Source organism: Venustampulla echinocandica, assembly GCF_003357145.1.
Source record: "Venustampulla echinocandica strain BP 5553 chromosome Unknown scaffold_2, whole genome shotgun sequence".
In the NCBI taxonomy this organism is placed as follows: domain Eukaryota; kingdom Fungi; phylum Ascomycota; class Leotiomycetes; order Helotiales; family Pleuroascaceae; genus Venustampulla; species Venustampulla echinocandica.
This window is the reverse complement of record NW_022474207.1, coordinates 498,107-516,405: the sequence shown is the minus strand read 5'-3', so window position 1 is coordinate 516,405 and position 18,299 is coordinate 498,107. Positions and strand designations below refer to the sequence as shown.

Sequence of the window (18,299 nt, the reverse complement as noted above, 5' to 3'; positions counted from 1 at the left end):
GAAGGTGAACGAGCAGGTGAGAGGGCAGCTATTGAGGTGAGGACGAAGGCTAATAATAAGGTACGGATCCTGACAAGAAATGTTATAGTTCCACAACGCAGCGCAACGCCAAACCCGCCCGCGACGCCCACGCCCCGCCGTGGACGGAGGAACAGAGTATCAGTTCCCAAGCACCCGAATACGATCGGTGCTTGGCCGGTGACGCGATTGGCCGATGTTGGTGAATGCGAGGCCCCTCTATTTTGATATTGAGAGCTAAAACGTGGCTAAACGTGGCTAGGGCTGGCTAAAGGATGTGCTAGATGTTGGTGGTGATAAACGAGGTACAGTACAGTACAGCACATTACGAGTACCAGGTTGGGAGGGCTAGGATACTAGTATCTACAGTAGTAGCTTTTACACAACACGTATAAATAATAATAAGTCTTGTTACAAAATAATAGGCTAACGTACCTGGTATCGTACAGCACCTGGACATGTCAAGGACTGCTAATAATCTCTCTCACCGGGAGAGATCTGGGCCGTCGATGTAAACAATCGGGCTAAGCGATGGGGCAGGGGGGCAGGGGAGCAGGGGAGCAAGGGGGAAAAGTTGGGGACCCGTTCTTGGCAGTTGCGTACTTCGTACCCGTTCGTACTCTTCTTCTTCCGTACAGGTACAGGTACAGTAGTAGTATCACCATCACCACCATCATCATCATCATCATCATAATAATAATAATAATAATAATAATAATAAACATACATAAACATAAACCACTAAATAGTACATTCTCCGTACGGTGCCGTACATACCACCTGCCGCTATGCAAGTAGCTTACAGACTTTGTGTATCCCGTACCGTCCCCAGTACTTTTGCTCTTATTTCCTGTGGACTTCGTACTCGAGTACGTACTCGGATACCCGGGATCCCTGTTTATATAATCATCGGCCAAGCCCGGGATCGCACGAGCCCGACGTTCTCTGCATAACTCGTTCATCCTGACTCGATTTCTGCCAATCACCGCCAATCGCCGCCCCGCGAAAATGACCCGTGAAAATAAAGATGAAGGTTCTTCCCCTGTTTTTGCCCCCCGAATTCGAATTCGAGTACGAGTGCGAGGCTGCCAAGAGTTCTATCCGACGTACAATGCGAACAAAGTGCGAAGACGATATACGAAGACGCCAAAACCGCCCTTCCACTTATTGCCTACCTAAGGCACAGTCAGCCCCTTTCCCCCCATTCCCCCCATCCCCCCCTTTCTGCGGACTTTTCATAAGTCCAGAATCCCGCGACGACAATCTTGTTCTCCATCGAGCTGAAATCTTGTACTGTGCTGTGCTGGACCATCCATTGGCATATAGGGCAGGGTATCAAGGGCGTCAGCGGGCTGCAACTGCCGGGTGCCAATGTCGGCAATGAACTGCGTACAGTAAGAATACGTACGTCAGACGGTGTCATCGTGCAGACTCCAGTGTGATTGATGTTGCTCAAAAGGCGACCCTTTTGAGAGACTGAGTTGGATGTCGGACGGTCGGACGGTCGGACATAACCAGTCGCTCTCGCTCTCGCTCGTGCTCCGGTAGTGATGCCAAGCTGCTGTGGGGGAGCTCTGTCTGGGGGTATTCGCCCCTATTATTGTTACAGTACGAAGTACATACAGTGCATACTCCGTACGTGTATTGTTTATCTCGCTTGAAGATTGCCCCAACACTACTGCAGTGCGATTGAAACCAACGGGGTCCACATGGCAATCAAACAGATCGGGTCCATGATTTGATGATGGAGCCTAGAATAATAATAGGAAATAGGTACAGTACAGTGCTCGCGTACTCCGCAGCGCTAGGGAAACCTTCTGTTTGCGTTCCGGCCAGGCTGCCACGGGCCAAGGGGCGGCCTGACTCAGCGGCCTTATACAAAGCATTCATTATTACTCATAATTCCTCACCCGCCCCCACTATTCCGGTCAGGGACTCAGGAATCTAGGAGACCGGGGTGGGCCGGCTGAGGCTGAGACTACGAATACGGAGGAGTCTACGAAGGTACTCTGTTGTAGTTCTCATACTATCTTTTCAAACAAAAGGTCCAAGCTTGGTAACGCCATTCATTATTATATGCCCTAAGTTAGTTATTATTATTCACTCAGGGGAAAGTTGAAGATTGCCGGCGGGGATGGGATTGCCGAGTCGGATCCAGTACGAGTAGAGTAGCACAGCGTAGGTGGATAGAAGAGGATCCCGAATGCATAAGGGAGAGCCTCCCGCTCCGGAATGTACAAAGTCTCAGGGACTGCTTCGGGTTTTAGACTTTATGAACGACGATGACACGCTGCCCGAGGACGGCGGGGGACCAGGCCCATGTACTTCGACGGCATGTCTTGCCCTCAACTACCAAATCAAGCCTGATCGAGTGGCGGCAGATTGAACGAGAAGAAAGATTCGGACGGCGGTCTATTCACGGAAATTTCGGGACAAGATGCACCAGGGAGCTGGCCTTGAAACTATACCTAGCCTTGTGGTTCCAAGCTACTATCCAGCTGAAGAGTATCCTCATCGTGCATACGAGGCGCGCTCTTTGTCTAAGTCAAGGTGATGGTGGTGGCTGTCCTCCACGTAGTCGCTTCTACTTTGCTGGCATAAACTACTACTGGCTACTATCTATTAAGCGCATATCCTGTGTCGGAGCAGCCAGGCATCACCATCCTACCACTCCTCGACAGAAAGAATGGATCTTACCAATGGCAGAACCATCTAGATCAGATTTGAGCCGCCGAGGTGCCCGATGCCCTTGTAGATACGCATTACACCCCAAACAGAGAACTGCTCGAGGTTGTACAGAGTACACAGTGTGTTAGTTGTTTCTGAAAATGACAAACAAGTCCTCGAGTGACGGAGCACTCTTTCATGACAGCTATTTCTCCGTTGACAGACGCCTTTGCCTCACCAACCAGAAATGTATCCCATCTGGGAATACCGCTCTCGCGCCGCTTCTCCAAATTTTACAGGTTCTCCCCTTCAACCTCTGCTCCATGTTGATGGACCATAGTTCACATTCCTAGTAAACGGCGAAAGGAAAGAGGTCCTAATACGCCTATAAGCATAATAAAAATAAGTAGAGGGAGCGTAAAGATGGAGTTTGTGACGTTCTGTGCCCTGGGTTGCCAAAGCGAGCCCTTTGGACATGTTGGGAGGCTGCTGAAGTTCGACGTGGAATCAGAGTCGCAACTTGAGTTGCTTGACCAGGGCTTCGACACCAATTTAGGCCATCAGCGGCTTGGTAATCTTGATCAAGACCATTAAGCTGCTCGTAGATGTGAGGCCCATCATTACTTGAGTGCCAGCATGTACTACATAGGTAATAAGGTACAAAAGTGGTTCTATGACATAACCGTTAAACGCGGATGTTGACTTAAGATGCAATTCGGCAGTTCGGACATCTCATGCCTCCGACGATATGTTTGACGCCTTTCATTCGGCGGAAGGTGGGAGATCCGTCGCTCGTTATGTCTCCGATGGTACTGCGTAGGTTTATCAACCGCCCTTTAGCGCAGGACGCGTGGTCTGTCTTTCATTACATATTTTCGGAGAGAAGTCGGCGTCAAACGTGGGTAGGTATTATTCCCACAACTGCTTCTCCACTTGGAATGCAACCCAGACTTGCCACCACTCGTACTAGGACACATAGATCTCGGATCCTGCAAATAGCTTTTGGCAAATTGTGTATGTTTCTGTTCAGTTTATCTGCAATATTATGTAATTCTTTTGCATAAGCACTGCTTAGAATCCAGTTCATACCTACGCCATAACACCTTGAATTCGAACATCCCTCATGACATCGCTTATTGAATTTTGCACATATCCTCCCTTTAACTGCTTCATTTAGCACTTCGTCCAGAGCGTCGCCTTCCCTCCGGTACCGCCGCATCACCCTTTGGCTGGCTAGTTTTAGATTTTGGAGTCGACTTAGCCTTCTTCGCGCCGCTTTTGTTTCCATTTTGGAGCTCTTCTGCAGAATCCTCGTCCTTGAAAACAACATCGTCTTCATCATCTTCGGGGTCAGCTTTTCGCTTCTTTGAAGGGGCCACCTTTGCTTTGCCCCCTTTCTTCGTCCCCGCTTTGACGCCAGTCTCTTCCTCATCTTCATTTTTCAGATCTCCAGCAACATCGCCAGTCTTTTTCTGCACGCTGGGCACCACACAACTTGTTCGCCCTCCAACCGTAAGATGCGTAATCTTGGCACCGTTCGGCATCGTAGTAACAGCGTTTTTCTTCCCCTTGCCCCATCGATGGTTAAAGAGCCAATCGTCAGGGAACTTCTCAGAGTCCCCTAACAAATCCACCGAGGTTTGGCAAACGTAGCGGATGGATTTATGGAGTTGCTTGATCTGTGCCGAGCTGAAAGTGTTGCTGTATTGCTCTGGGTGTATTTTCGCATTATACAGAATTTCATCCCTATATAACGACCTTGAGTATTTGCAAAAATCAGAAGGAAAAAGAGGCACTTACCCAACCCAATTGCCAATACCACTAATATTTGCCTGATCCAAAAGCAGAGCTTTGATCGGGACCCGTTTGCTCTTCAGCTTCTTCTCCAGCCATTCTTCCGTGAAAATATCCTTATCGATAACTGGATCAGGACCATTCTCCTTCAGGGGCGTAGTCTTTCTGATATCCTTCCCAGGGCAGTCGACTAATCGTACGCGACCTAGCCTTCGAGAATCTGTGAATGCAGCTTCCACTTTAGGGTCTCCAGCGGTCTCCATGGAGAACTTCCAGTACTTTGGAGGCCATTCTTGTTCGCCGTCTGCTTCCTTTTGGCGATAATGCACTGTCTTTTCCCCGCGGATATGGAACCACCCTAAGAGCTTTAGCATCCACTATAAGACAGGCGGATGCCACACTAACCTGTCATTCCAAAATGAAAGACTGGATGAGGAGGCGAAGACATTATAAGCCTGCCAGCATTAGTCGATACTATCTGTACAGAAAGTTACGCTAGGCCAGACTTACCAGAAGTATTTCCCTTGCTGGTTCGCATCCACTACCTTCTTGCCTGTGAGGGCTTTCTGGAATTCAGCAGCACTTGTGCCGACTTTCCCAAAGACGATCGGGTCATCTTGAGCTTTGACGACGGAGAGGGTCTTTCCCACGAGGGTCTTTCGGAGGAAATGGACGATACGCGCAACTGTTTTGGCAAGATGTTAACGCCAAGGGCCATTTTGTTTCGTAAGGAGAAGTGTTGAGGGAGCTTTACCTTCTGCGATTTCAGGCATTTTCAAAATTTATTCTAGACAGAAAGTTGAGCAATGTTGGGTTGGAGAGGTTCTCACGTAACTCAGTTGTTCTCGTTGCCGTGAGGGAGGTCGCGACAAACACCCCGTAAGCGCGGATGAACTTGACGCGTAGTAACGTGACTGAATGGACCCACATTGCAGGTGCTGACTCAGCGGCCCCGCTCGGCATTCACATTCATGCGGCAGCCAACCTCGGCCCCGTCCCCCCCGTCCCATTCCTCGAGATAACTTCCCGGTGATACCTCAAACAAACAAAAGCTTTTCTTTCAAATCCCATCTTATACTTCTCGCCGAGCAGATAATCGCTCTTTAAATCTCCATCCGTCACCAGCCTTCTGGCAAAATCACAATCAAAATGGTCGCCGACTCCCTAGTCTACCACCCCTCCGTCGCTCACTACCTCAGATTCGTCGCAACCACCGCCGGTCGCGACAAGCTCCTGCGAACCCTCCAATACTTCTCCCGCTTCTACGCGTGGTACCTCTTCCGCACAAATGCCAGTCCCGGGGAAATCGCCCCTTTCAATGCGATCAAGAAGCAATTCGGCCTCGCGAGGAAACTGATGCGTGTTGGCAAGAACATCGAGCACCTCAAGGCCGCCGCTGTTGCCGCCGATTCCAAGACCTTGAGCCCTGTTGTGAAGTACTGCGCCGTGGGGAGGCAATTGGGATATGCTGGATATCTATCCTTTGATGCGGTGACGTACTTGGATGCTTCCGGCATTCGGAAGTTCGAGGGTGCGAAGAGGCTTCAGAAGGAGGCTTATAGGTGCTGGATGGTTGGGTTGATCTTCAGTGCAGCGAGCGGAGTGTATTCGCTGTATAATCTGAGACAACAGCAGGCGACCATTGATAAGAAGGATGGCGAGGGCGTTGTTGCGAGCAAGAGGATTGAGAAGTATGGAGTATCCTCAGATGAACTTGGTGTTTGTTTACTGACACGTAGTAGGGAGCGTGCCGCACTTAACCTCCAGCTCGTCTCCGACATTTGTGATCTTGCAGCTCCTACATCGGCAATTGGACTGACAAACTTTGATGACGGATTCGTCGGATTGGCAGGGACAGTTAGCAGTTTGATTGGAGTGTATAGCCAGTGGAAGAAGACAGCTTAAGCGCCTCAGGAAATGGACGGTTAAATGTCGATAGGTTGTATGTAAGTTTGGAAGTTTGAAGTTTTGGATATCCAGTGTTGTGGTCGCGAATTACAATTCCCCTGTAACCTGATTCCCCACTCAGAATGGCATATTCAAAAGAAGTCCCCTCAGTCTTGTGATACCCCGCTAAGCCCTCTGGCAGTGATTTGAAAGAGGCCTTATCACCTTGGTCATCCCAACTGTCTTGTGGTATATAGCTATGTCTTCTATGAATAATTGAAAAGAAGTGTTATAAATGTAGCACCTCTTTTTTTTTCAAATCTAAGACTTGGGTGGCGGGCAACCTGGGATGAGAAATTAACGGGCCTAAAGATCTTGAAGTCAGGGTCCACGTATTACCTACCTAGGTGCTAACAAGCTTCGTGGCTGGATGGATAGCTCAAAACTCTTTAAATACACCTCAAACACTTCCCCTACCCAAAACGTTACACGCATCATTCTATGTCAATGGACTCCCTATTCGATGTTCTAACGATACCCTCACGTCCACAATGTCCAATTTATTTAATACAGCCGGAACGATAATATATACAATACCGTTTTAAGTGCCACTTAAGTGCGAAGCGTTACTCCCGCGCTTAGAACTGGCAACCATAAAGCTTGATTTTGCGGGACGATATTTATTCTCTTGAGATACCGTTGCCAAGTTAAGATTGCTTTAATAAAGCGCTATTCCCATGTCGATATCCTTGGAACAAGATCGACCAAGTCATCTTAAATTATGATCCACACAACGGTCGTTCCATGGCCTAACACGTGCTATCACATGAGATATTCCAGGTCCCATAATATCCGTGGCTTGACTAGCCCCGGCTACTCCCTTAGTAGCTTGGGAGATGCAGAACATTACAAGCTATTACCCCAGGCCACGGTTATGCGGGCATGATTTGCCTTTCGGCCCCGAGTTCGAGGTCAACGATAGCCATATTACAACATATCAGCACGTGCCCACTGCTACATTTTCAATAGATGGCGAGAAAGTTTCCCGAAAGTTGCCATGTAATGCGAGGAAACGTTGGGATCTTTCTAGTTTATAGATGGGTGTAAGGATGAAAAGGAGTAGAGAAGACGAAGGATTGAAAGTTGCCGATGATCGAAGGTTAACAGCGCTCGCGAGCTAGCTAGCACATGAGTGGAAATTCAACAGACGGCAGGGTTCAAGACCGTTTAAACAGGCAGACTGCTTTATGCTGTTGGCGGTAAAGGTGCAGCTGAATACCTTGCGCTCGAATCGGGTGTTTGTAGAATGGCCTCGGCATAATTGCGTAAGTATTTGTTAGTAGTAATTATTGTAACCACACGGCCTACTAAATTCTCCTATATATTTTTTATATAGCTCTTAATAGGTTATAAATATAAGAGCCTAATAGTAGGGAGTCACGATTCGTAACAAAGTACTTGTATTGCAACTAAAACTAATATCTGGCCCTCTAAATCTAAGAGGGAAGAAGACTCTGATAAAGAAACCGCTCTAGTATATACTACGGACATATCTTTTACTACGAAGTCAATGCTATTTTTAATTTCCTTTTAAGATAAAAGGGGCTTAGATGTAAAACTCCTGGAAAGTAGGAGAAAGTTAGAAACCCGGCAGAAAGCATGAAGCTGCTAAGAACTAACTTCCTAGGAGTCTATACTAGCACCCGTATTTCTAGCAGTTAGTGTACTGTCCCAAACTAAGGCGGGAAGAAGAGAAAGGACGGGGACTCAAGTGCAGCCTCTAGCTAGAGGACTGTACAACCTCTTTTCAAGGGACAGGTCACACCTAAGCAAATTATATGATGCGAAGTAGGCCTGAACCGTCACACCAAGTAGACACCACATCATACCCTAGTACCCCTACTCCCGCCCCTGAAACCTTGCCCATTTCAACTGCATTGCAATAGCAATGACCGGCAGAACACTGACAATTTCCCCCAACCCCGCATATCGCGGCGGAATTCGAGTGTAAGGAAACGCGCCAGCAGCTAGCAAGATCGCAAATAGGTTGTAGACAAAGGCCCATGTAAAATTAAAGACGACTCGTCGATAGAAAGCTCTCGAAAGGTCCATTAAGGTAAGGATACCACTTAGAGAAGGGCGCATGAGAACAGCATCTGCGGCACTTTGAGCAATATCCGTGCCTTCATTCATGTGCATACCAATGCTTGCCTGAGCAAGAGCCACTGCGTCATTAGTGCCATCCCCACAAAACATGACAACGCTTTTCTCGGGAACGAGCATTTCTTTAACATAGACTTGCTTATCGCCTGGGCTACATCTATAGCGAACGTGGCTTCTTGGAATACCGAGCAGTCTGGCAATGGACTGGACAGCCCCTTTGTTATCGCCACTGACGATTGAGACTTCGACCGATCGCTTTTGGAGCTGGTTGATGGTTTCGATGGCATCAGGACGAAGAAGATCCTTGAGTCCAAATGCCGCGACAAGTTCTCCATCCATAGAGATACAGAACATGGTGAGTCCAAGTGAAAGGATTTTGTGGACAACTGGTGAGTCTTCAAAGCCTAACCAGTGTGGATTACCAGCACGAATAGTACTTCCGTTCCACATTGCTTCAATGCCATTGCCAGCCACAGACACAACATTCTCGACCTTTGAAGGCTGGAATCCCAAAGCTTTCATATGAGCAGAGATAGCGGTAGACACAGGATGATTGTTATTTGTCGTTAATCCTAGAAGCATTGGAGCCAGCGAATCGACTTTTCCCGTCGGATATTCTTCAGCTTCAACAGATAGTTTTCCTTGCGTAAGGGTGCCCGTTTTATCGAAAATGACGTGGGACACATTTCGTGCAATCTCAATTGTCTCTGCAGATTTAAAGATGAGGCCGTGCTTTGCCGCGACACCTCCGGCGATGACAACCACCAGTGGCACCGCCAGGCCAATGGCACAGGGGCAGGAGACAATAAGAGCAGAGATAGCGTATGTCATGGCAACGATGCAGGTAGTTGTCACACTCTGATGTCGTACAGCTTGTCCAATCGCCACCCAAATCGCAAATACCAGCACAGTGATAACAAGGATAACTGGCACAAAGTAGCCGGCAACGCGGTCGGCAATCTCCTGAATCCTCGGCTTAGATGATTTGGCCTCATCAACCATGCTCCCAATGGTCTTGATGGTATTCTCGCCAGGTAGACGTGTGAGTCGGACGATGAGGGTGCCAGAATGATTGATTGAACCAGCAACCACAAATAATCCAGGCATTTTAACAACTAGTGTAGCCTCGCCAGTGATCATGGACTCGTCAACCTCTGTTTCCCCGGCAATTACCATGCCATCCGTTACAATAGCTGTATCCGGCAAAACTTTGAAGGTGTCCTGATATTGGAGCAGACGTGCATCGATTACCTGCTCTTGGTGTGTCTCGGGATCTATAAGAAGTGCTGTAGGCGTCTGCAACGACTCAATGGAGATCGACTCGACAGCTCTTTGCCGGGCAAAAGCGCTCACAGCGCGGCCAACCATTATGAGGGTAACTAGTAATGTACTAGTTTCGAAGAATTCCCCGGTCGATAAAGGCTTTCCTGCTGCTAGATAGGCGTATGCAATAACCGAATAGATGTATGCAGTGGTAGTACTAAGGACAATAAGCAAATCCATCTCTATCATGCGCGAGAAGACGAGGGCCTTGAGAGCGCCGGTATAGAAGGGCCCAGCAATGGCAATCTGAACAGTTGTAGCAAGCGCCAGCGAAATAGCGCCATAAAGTATTTTATGTGGTGGGAGTGGAGCCCAGGCTAAGATGAGGACTGGTATAGTCAACAGAGCAGATAAAATCGTCATGAAGAACGTCATGCGGACATGAGCTCTGCCCGAAGCGATCTGGAGACGAACTGCAGGAGGAGCAAGTTTTGCGGATCGAAAGAATGGATCGGCTAGCAACTCTCTGGCACCAACGATCTTGGGATGGTAGGTGACGCGGATGGTATTCTTGTTCAGCACGCTTAGATCGGTGATCCCAAGCGGCAAGTCTTGTTTGCCAGCGAAGCCCTGTGCATGGTCACCCACAATCATATCCAGCTCCTGTCCAGATTGAATCATCTTGGTGCAGGTGAACCCTGTCATTCTCTCGATGATCTTGATAATATCAACGTTATCACTAGTGTCGGATCTCCTCAGGTCAAACTCGGCTTGCGCTAGAACAAGACTGGTTTTCACGTTTGAAATTGTCGGAAGTGAATTGAGAGATTTGTAGAGCTTTTTCTCGCAACCAGTGCAAGTCATACCTTGAACATTTAAGACCAGATGCTCAACTTGGAGCAGACCCTTCTCCATGTCAATATCATCGGTTCCGGCGACTTGGGCAGTAGCCGGTGCTAAAACGACATCTTTGATGCAGTCCGAAGCGGCCAATGCTAGTTTTGCCTCTGTGTTGCTCTTGGAAGATGATGAGCTGGCCGATAATTCGCTAATGCAACAAGCTTTCTTGGAGCAGTCGTCCGCTTGCGAAACGTTGGCTGGAGAGACGGGATTCAAAGCACTTTTGCTGCAGCAACTTGTCTTGGAATAGTCATCTACCACGGCAACTATATCTTCGGAGGCCGCCTTCGAAAGATTACTGGTACAACAGCCCGTCTTGGGGCAGTTATTAATCTTGGGTGAAGAGACCGTAGAAACCGCAGAAACCGCCTTGGCAGAACCGCTGCAGCAGCTTCTCGTGAGACGGGTATCGACTGCAGATGTAGTGGCTTCGGAGGCTTCTTTAGCAGAGCTCTTACTACTACAGCAGCCCTCCTTGGAACAGTCGTCCATTTTGGAAACAGCGACTTCAGCAACCGTCTTCGCGAGTGTCTTGGAAGAATCGCCACAGCAGCTACTCTTTTCAGAGCAATCACTAGCCTTCTTGGTTTCCACTGATGGCATCGACTCGGGTGAATGATGCGTGTTTGAAGCGGTGGACTTGGCAGACGTTGTTGACCGTTTCGACCGGATAGATGCATGAGAGGGAATAACACAGCATGTCTCCATGTTCAACGATAACAGCACCTTGCAAATGCATCCGAGATTGTTCAACATTGCGCCATACTGATCTCTAGTCTTCTTATAGTGACGTGCGCAGGGCTGGTTGCCAGATTTGGCCTTGAGAGCAACATCGCTGTCGGCGACCGAATCGCGGGGCTGCGAGGACTTTTCGAGTTCAACTGGATCATGGCCGCATTCGTTGTTGCACTCGCGGCGTGCAACTTCGACCAGACAACTGTCTATATTAGGAATTGAAGTTAGTATTGAGAATATTTCATCCCTATATAACGGGCAAAATTCAAGGAACAGCCCTCACCGTCACAGCAGTTGCCTGATGCACCTCGTGAAGTGGCATTGCACGTAACTCGTTTGCAGGATCGTTGACGCAGGCCAGCGGTTACATACGTAGGAGCTTGGAAGTCCGACATTGCGGATAAGCTGCTGTTGATATTAGTACGGGGCAATCGAGTGAGTAGAAGTTTGGTAGAGTTGTGTTTTTTTATAAGTTTGTTTGGTGGGAGCGTCCTATTCCAAATGGTACAACACTCGCCCGCATTAGCGTATGCATATTGAAACGAACCTGTGCCGTTATCGCCCGTGTCCGTTTTCAACGTTACTATAGATGCACCTCATACTTGGCCAGTTTTAAAGCTTTTTCTCTCGGCGAACATGCTGAGGCTATGTTATGAAGACTTGATCGTATCGCTATCCCTCTAGCTGCTGCCGCTGGTGGCTCGGTGACGAATTTAAGACCTCGTCATTCAGCCAGGGGCCATGCAGGAGTTCTGCGACGCTCTGCCTGTCCTCTGGCGCCTACTGCAGCATCGTCCGCATGAATTGGAGGAAGAGCTCTTTTCTACGGCCCTCGAGGTTCTCCTCGCTGCTTCCGAGGGACAACGAGGCGGGAATATTAGTGGGGTCGAGTAGGCGTCCTGTGTAGACATGTCAGCTGTACGTGCATCTCTGCTACATGTCGTACCTGGGCTGACAAAGTACGAACCTTGCCTGTCGAAATAGTTCCGGCTTTCTTCGCTGCGCTGCAGGAATTTTTAGTGGTGGCGGTCCCATGTATGCTATCATCTCCGCGAGCTGATATCGATTCGAGTATTTGCCGGTCGGGTCGCGGCCATCGAACCTGTGTTTGTCCTGGAACAGATCCCAATCTTATAGGTCAGTAGCCTGTCCCCATGTGGATCGAGTTTGGGGATATACCATCACCCCAACATTCCAGATATCTACCGGATAGTTCCAATTCATCTCCAAGATGACCTCGGCTGAACGGTATACCTCGGGCTGTATATCCTCATTGTTCACTTCGTCCCCAAAACGCGCCACTCCAAAGTCGCATAGAACTGGGGGCACGAATGTCTTTGGAAGACCAAGCTTTCGGGAGGTGTAGATGGTGCGGTCAGGTCTAATGACCTTGGGGCTTGGAGACTCGGCCTCAAAGGCCTCAAAGGCTGCGAGTATAGATTCATCCTCAATCTCTGACAAGATGTTGCTTGCCTTGATATCTGAGCGTCTGTTAATCATCCATAGTTGAGGCATGTAGCACGGCCTGGCTGAAAAGCGACGCACCTGTGTGAATCAAATGGCAAGAACTATGAACATAGTCCAAAGCTACAAAAAGATGTAGTAACATGGCGCGAAGTAACGGCTCCGTAAACCTGTGTTGTGGGTTTCGATGCTGAAGGCTGAACATACTCTGTCACAGGGGCCGATGCACAAGGCATTGGTGGCATCCCCCAGGACCTTGAATTTCAAACGAGTCCAGCATTGTTCGAACATATTTACGACCAGGGTGGTCACTATCAAGCTGCTCAAATTTCTTGTAAATTCTTATCTCACGATTTTCGTCCTGTTCCATACTGCGTGAATAGACCTTTAGAGCAGAGTATGAGTTTTGTCTGGAGAGGTTAGTGGGTTCCCTACTTGGAACAACATACTTGCCGTAAATCTCGCGACAGCCACAGTCGAGTTGTTACCAAATCCAAGCTTTCCTAGAACCTGGTATCTAGAATTGAAAATTTGACCAATGCCAACTGGGAAATAGTCGGCGGCATCGTAGTCTGGCAGGTTCTCTTCCTCCAATTTGGCTTGGGTGCTCATTGTAGACCGACGGGTAAGGCGTAATAATGGAGGTCCAAGTACCCTCCTGAGATGGGTGGAGATGCACATCGGGTTATCTTGACCAAGTTGAAAGCCGTCCCAAGTTGTGCTCGAGAAAGATACGAGGATTGACGGCCACCCTGATTACTTAGGCGCCAAACCGCGAGGGCGAGCAATACCACGACTAATACTCGAGTACTACAATTACTATATTACAGAGGTAGCATATTTTTATTGCATAATAAGCTTAGGACGATGCTGAGTCCATTCTGCAAACCCGCTATTCGTCGGCAAGGGATCCTACTTATAATAGGGAGACGATTGATCCGCTTCGAGAAGCCTCATCGGGAGAGCACGGGTGTTGTAACCGGCGCCTGTCCGGACACCTGTGGAAACGTGCCTAACTCCGATATCGCGCTCCGTTCCTATACAATTGAGACAGTCGGCGTACAGCACTATAATTACTATTCAAATATCTGGCCGGTCGCAAAGCCAGACTATTCCTAGAACTAGGCCCCCGTGTCTAACCGAAATTGAGGTAGAGTAAGTCAAGCCTGGCGAATATCTCAATTTCGCTCAGATATGAAGGCCATACTCGTACCCACTCACAAAACTCTCCACACAACGCTGGCTCACCATGCGCCCAAGAACCCGGAGCTACTTGTACTGCCCAAGTACTAGTAACTAAAAGCAGCTCTATTTATTTATTACCACTGTCTAATCCAAGGCACACATAGGAAGGCGGGAAAGTCTATCTGGGGGTGACGTCGGGAACCCGCTCAGTTCCGGTAACTCTAACGGACATTCCCGTGTGGAGCCGTTGGGGAGCCGGCCGATATAGTGTCCGATCCGGGACCCGTCGCGAGTTTCGCATAAAAACCTGCTTGCCGGGTTTATCCGGAAAAGGGGTACCTGATTCATTTAAAGTGACACCTGATTTTGAGAATTAATGCAGTTTACAAGTTGGAGGAATTGTGTTCGGCCCCTCATAGTAAGCTGGTATGAGAGAGACATATACAAGATATAATCGGTCCTCGACGGATCGCGGCATGTCAGCACGCGGGATTATACTTCTTTCGAAACTCGAAAGCAGCCCGAAAGTAAGTAAGCCTATAAAGCTTTAACGTGGTTTATCAGTACCTCGTCAATTAATATATCGATAAGCTCGCTTAATAAATTGACACCTCGATTGTACAGAGATATTGTTATACTAGCAAGGGCTTTCCCTGAAATTAGGTGGGTATTTATCAAATTAGAATAATTCCAGCCAAAAAGTGGAGAAATTCACGAGGTACTGATATTGACGAGGTACTAATAAACCACGTTATAGTAAAAATATAGAACAAACAGATTATATTTCCTGCTATACGAAGTACTAATCTCAACATTTGTTCAAGGACAAGGGAAACCACTACGTGGATAAAACCTTATCGAGACTATGTCAAATCCATCATTGCGTATTCGAAAACATACGGAAGCAACATATGGTTTAACGTCCAGACCCTTGATCCTATTCTGTACTTGGTTCGACATCACGACCGCAATTAACTAGTACACTGTTAGTAGGGACTACCATTAGCCGCCTTAAGTGGAGTTAAGCTTAATGCGTACGTGGGCAAGCGGGTGCTGTTAAACTATTAGTAGGACTGCTATCAGCTGCCTCAAGGGGAGGTCAAGTACGTACGTGATGATGGTGGTGGGCAACCTTTGGTTCCGGGGGCTTGGCAAAAAATAGGGTTCTCCCGGGAACAACACGCAACCCGTGGCGCATTTAGTGGTACTGCATAAACGATACTCAACATACCGAGTAGCACTATAGTCGCAAAAGACTTCATTTTAGAGGTTGAAGTTTGTTTGTAAATATAGTAGATAAAGAGAATGTGATATTTGTGTTATTGAAAAATAGGATGTGATGTTTGTGTTGTAGAAAAAGAGAATGTGCAGAGAAGTAGCAGTTATATATATACACTTTCCTTCCTTTGCCTTTACTTCGGTTTCAAGGCACAGTGACCGTGATAGTAGCCGTTGACACAATCTGACAGACGGTGCTACCTCGGAAGAAAGTCCTACGACTTTCATAATAGGGGGCGCTAAGGTTACAGCTTACCCCCCTCAAGTCACGTCTAGTTCATAATTCTATAGTCCCTGTAAATTAAACCCTAGTCTCTTGCCATTTGATACAGCTAATCAAGCTAGAGCATGTTTACGATTGATATCTCTCGCTCAAGGAGATCCCCAAATCAAGCTATATAAGAGTTGGATTCTTGAGAAGAAAGTAACTAAGTTTCAATTTAGTAGTATCTTGATTCTTAGCTAAGAAAGTAATCTGACCTTTGGCACCTTTGTTGATAAGATCTACTTTAGTAATAATTCCGACAGTTCTTCGACTAAGTCGATCGAATTTCCGTGCCCGCTAGATGATCCCTTGATTAGCAATATCATTGTTTGCCTGTATAACAGCGAGAATAATCGTCCGAGAGCTTTCGAGATAATTATCAACTAGAGTTACCACTAGTTGCAAGTCCTCCTCGGTCTGTTCGTCGCTTAGAACGGCGATTATGCCTAGTAAGTCAACGACTGTAAAGTATAATCCTATATCGCCAACAACCTCGATTCGAAGGACATCGGCTACGAAAACAAGTCCATCGACTATACTATCATGTCCACGTATATATATTAACGAAGTAACTTCTGATATAATATCCGGTAGTTTGAGAAAACCTTAGAGCTCTCGGCGATAAACGCGGAAGTATTCTTTGCCGGTTTCACTGCGAGACATATGAAGTATCACAGTTATAGTGATTCGACTAACTTCTAGGTTATAACGTAGAATAATCTCGGTCGCAAACTTCGTATAGACGTTATCTTAGTATAGAAATAGAATTTTAGTAATTCCTTCTAGAATAGAACTCTTCCCCGTAGACTAATTTCCGCAGAATACTAGCTATAGCAAAAATAAATAGTCTCTAATACTATTTGCTTTAATATAGTCGATCTAATTAAGTCTATAGTTAAACTTAGTAGAGCGAAAGTTTTCGAGACTCGATAAATCAGCGCTCTCAAGATAATATCCTAGCGAGTAGATTTTATTAATAATAATATCGTCTACTGTTATTTAGGATTGTCGATAATCGATCTAGAAATAAGCGGGAGTAGAATAAAGTCCAGAATATATATATCTTTGATAATCTGTTTCAAAACCTTGAAAGTCAAAATTAAGACAAGTGCTTTTCTGCTCTCTTTATAGCTAACTATAAGACGTTGGTAGTTCGATATTTAATTTGGTTGTAGTATACTAAGATAGTTGGATACGATATATACATGTCCTTACTATTGCTAAATACTTTAAAGTATCCTAGGATTTGAGCTAAGCTTTGTTGGATCTACACGTAAAGCAGAGTCTTGGAGTACTAACCTAAGTTATATGTAAGATAGTCGGAGCCGATGTCGCGTCTAGTATTCGTTCTACTTGCAGGCATCGTGGCGCTTTATACAGTTCCATTTGCTTCAGTGTGCCCCTGCCCTTCATTACTTTGCTATTATCATCTTTTAGAGCTGTAGTCCTAGACTTGCTTGTTAGGATATTTCCGGGAACTAAAACCAAGGGCCGCCCGAGGTAGTAGACACAGATCGGTAGTAACCCGCCAACTTTTCTCGATCGCACGGAGTATAGTAGGTGTCGTCGCTAAAGTCCTATATATAGACAGCTCAGTATAAGTATACGTTTCATTCCTCTCTATCGTTCTCATCGTACCGTCATTTTCTAAGATGATAATGAAGCAAGGCAGCGGTTAGTTTGTCAATATTATCGTTCCGTCAATATAGAATTAGAATGAGCCAATTCGAGGCTGAGGGATATTGGTCAAGGAAAGCATCTAGCGAGCTATACCTCGGAAGAGCTTCTGCCTGCAGAATGGGTCATTCTTGTGCCTCTCCCACGTGCTGGAGAGTATCTGGCCTATATTAGGACTGATATACTCAAGTATTATATATGTAGTAGAAAGTTGTTGGCTCGTTGGGTAGGCGGTATAAGGCGAAGGAGATTGGGGAGACGGCGTTAGAATATGCGCCAAAGGCGGATGTAGAAAGGTTTTTGTTGCTCATAGGCAAACTATACACCAGCAGTATAGTTAGCACGGAAGCCATCAAGCGGTAAGTATAGTAGTATACTTGGCGGTAGTCAGAGAAGCCGAAGCCGTGCAAGTGTGGAATGCGAATACGAGGCATTGGTGTTGTATCCACGTATACGTTCCTACCTCAGAGCTCAACTTTTCATCCACTGTGCCAGGGTACTTGGCTTCAGCAAGCTTGTGTGGTATAGGGCAACGAAAGATGTGCTTCTCGTGGAAGCGGGTCGGTCGTACCTCGATAGGTAACAAATTGCTAGAACATATGCCGCGCTATTGTGGGGAGGCGTTACTGTCAAGGAAGTTGCTTTCGAGCAAGGCATTTCGTGGACGCTGGAACTGTATCGTCAAACGAACAGGTGGCCTCTGCTTGAGGCCGGAACGTAATTGAGCCGCATATTTCCTTTCAACTAAGAAACATCTTTATAGTCTCTAAAGCACTGCGGTGGTGCTATCACTAAGAATGGAGGTTGAATCACGGCTGATAATTACATCGACTCCAGTGAACGACAGCTATGCGAGGATGGTGGCGTCGTTGTGCACAACCGCTGCGCGTAAAACCAAAGCTGTCAACGCCCTATTAGTACAGCTTATACTTACCCATCGGAAAAACGTACTCCTACTTGATAAAGCTTATTGAACTAACTTCTCTGACATAGAGTGAATCAA

At 47.1% G+C, this 18,299-nt stretch overlaps 3 protein-coding genes across 3 annotated transcripts; 1 reads left to right on the top strand and 2 right to left on the bottom strand.

Annotated features, from left to right (window-relative positions):
- Positions 1-3,854: 3,854 nt before the first annotated feature.
- On the bottom strand, positions 3,855-5,252 carry BP5553_04523 (putative formamidopyrimidine-DNA glycosylase; the record flags this gene model as incomplete). Its single annotated transcript, XM_032013146.1, has 5 exons — positions 3,855-4,431; positions 4,486-4,837; positions 4,885-4,934; positions 4,990-5,164; positions 5,234-5,252. The coding sequence occupies 5 exons, from the start codon at positions 5,250-5,252 to the stop codon at positions 3,855-3,857; spliced, it is 1,173 nt and encodes a 390-aa protein (XP_031869746.1).
- A 376-nt stretch (positions 5,253-5,628) lies between these two features.
- On the top strand, positions 5,629-6,384 carry BP5553_04522 (putative Peroxisomal membrane protein PMP27; the record flags this gene model as incomplete). The annotated part of the gene is made up of 1 exon (XM_032013145.1): positions 5,629-6,384. The coding sequence occupies one exon, from the start codon at positions 5,629-5,631 to the stop codon at positions 6,382-6,384; it is 756 nt and encodes a 251-aa protein (XP_031869745.1).
- Positions 6,385-8,265: 1,881 nt separating this feature from the next.
- BP5553_04521 (Uncharacterized protein) lies at positions 8,266-13,503 on the bottom strand (the record flags this gene model as incomplete). Its single annotated transcript, XM_032013144.1, has 6 exons — positions 8,266-11,633; positions 11,711-11,832; positions 12,395-12,540; positions 12,607-12,908; positions 12,973-13,014; positions 13,341-13,503. The coding sequence occupies 6 exons, from the start codon at positions 13,501-13,503 to the stop codon at positions 8,266-8,268; spliced, it is 4,143 nt and encodes a 1,380-aa protein (XP_031869744.1).
- Between the last annotated feature and the right edge of the window lie 4,796 nt (positions 13,504-18,299).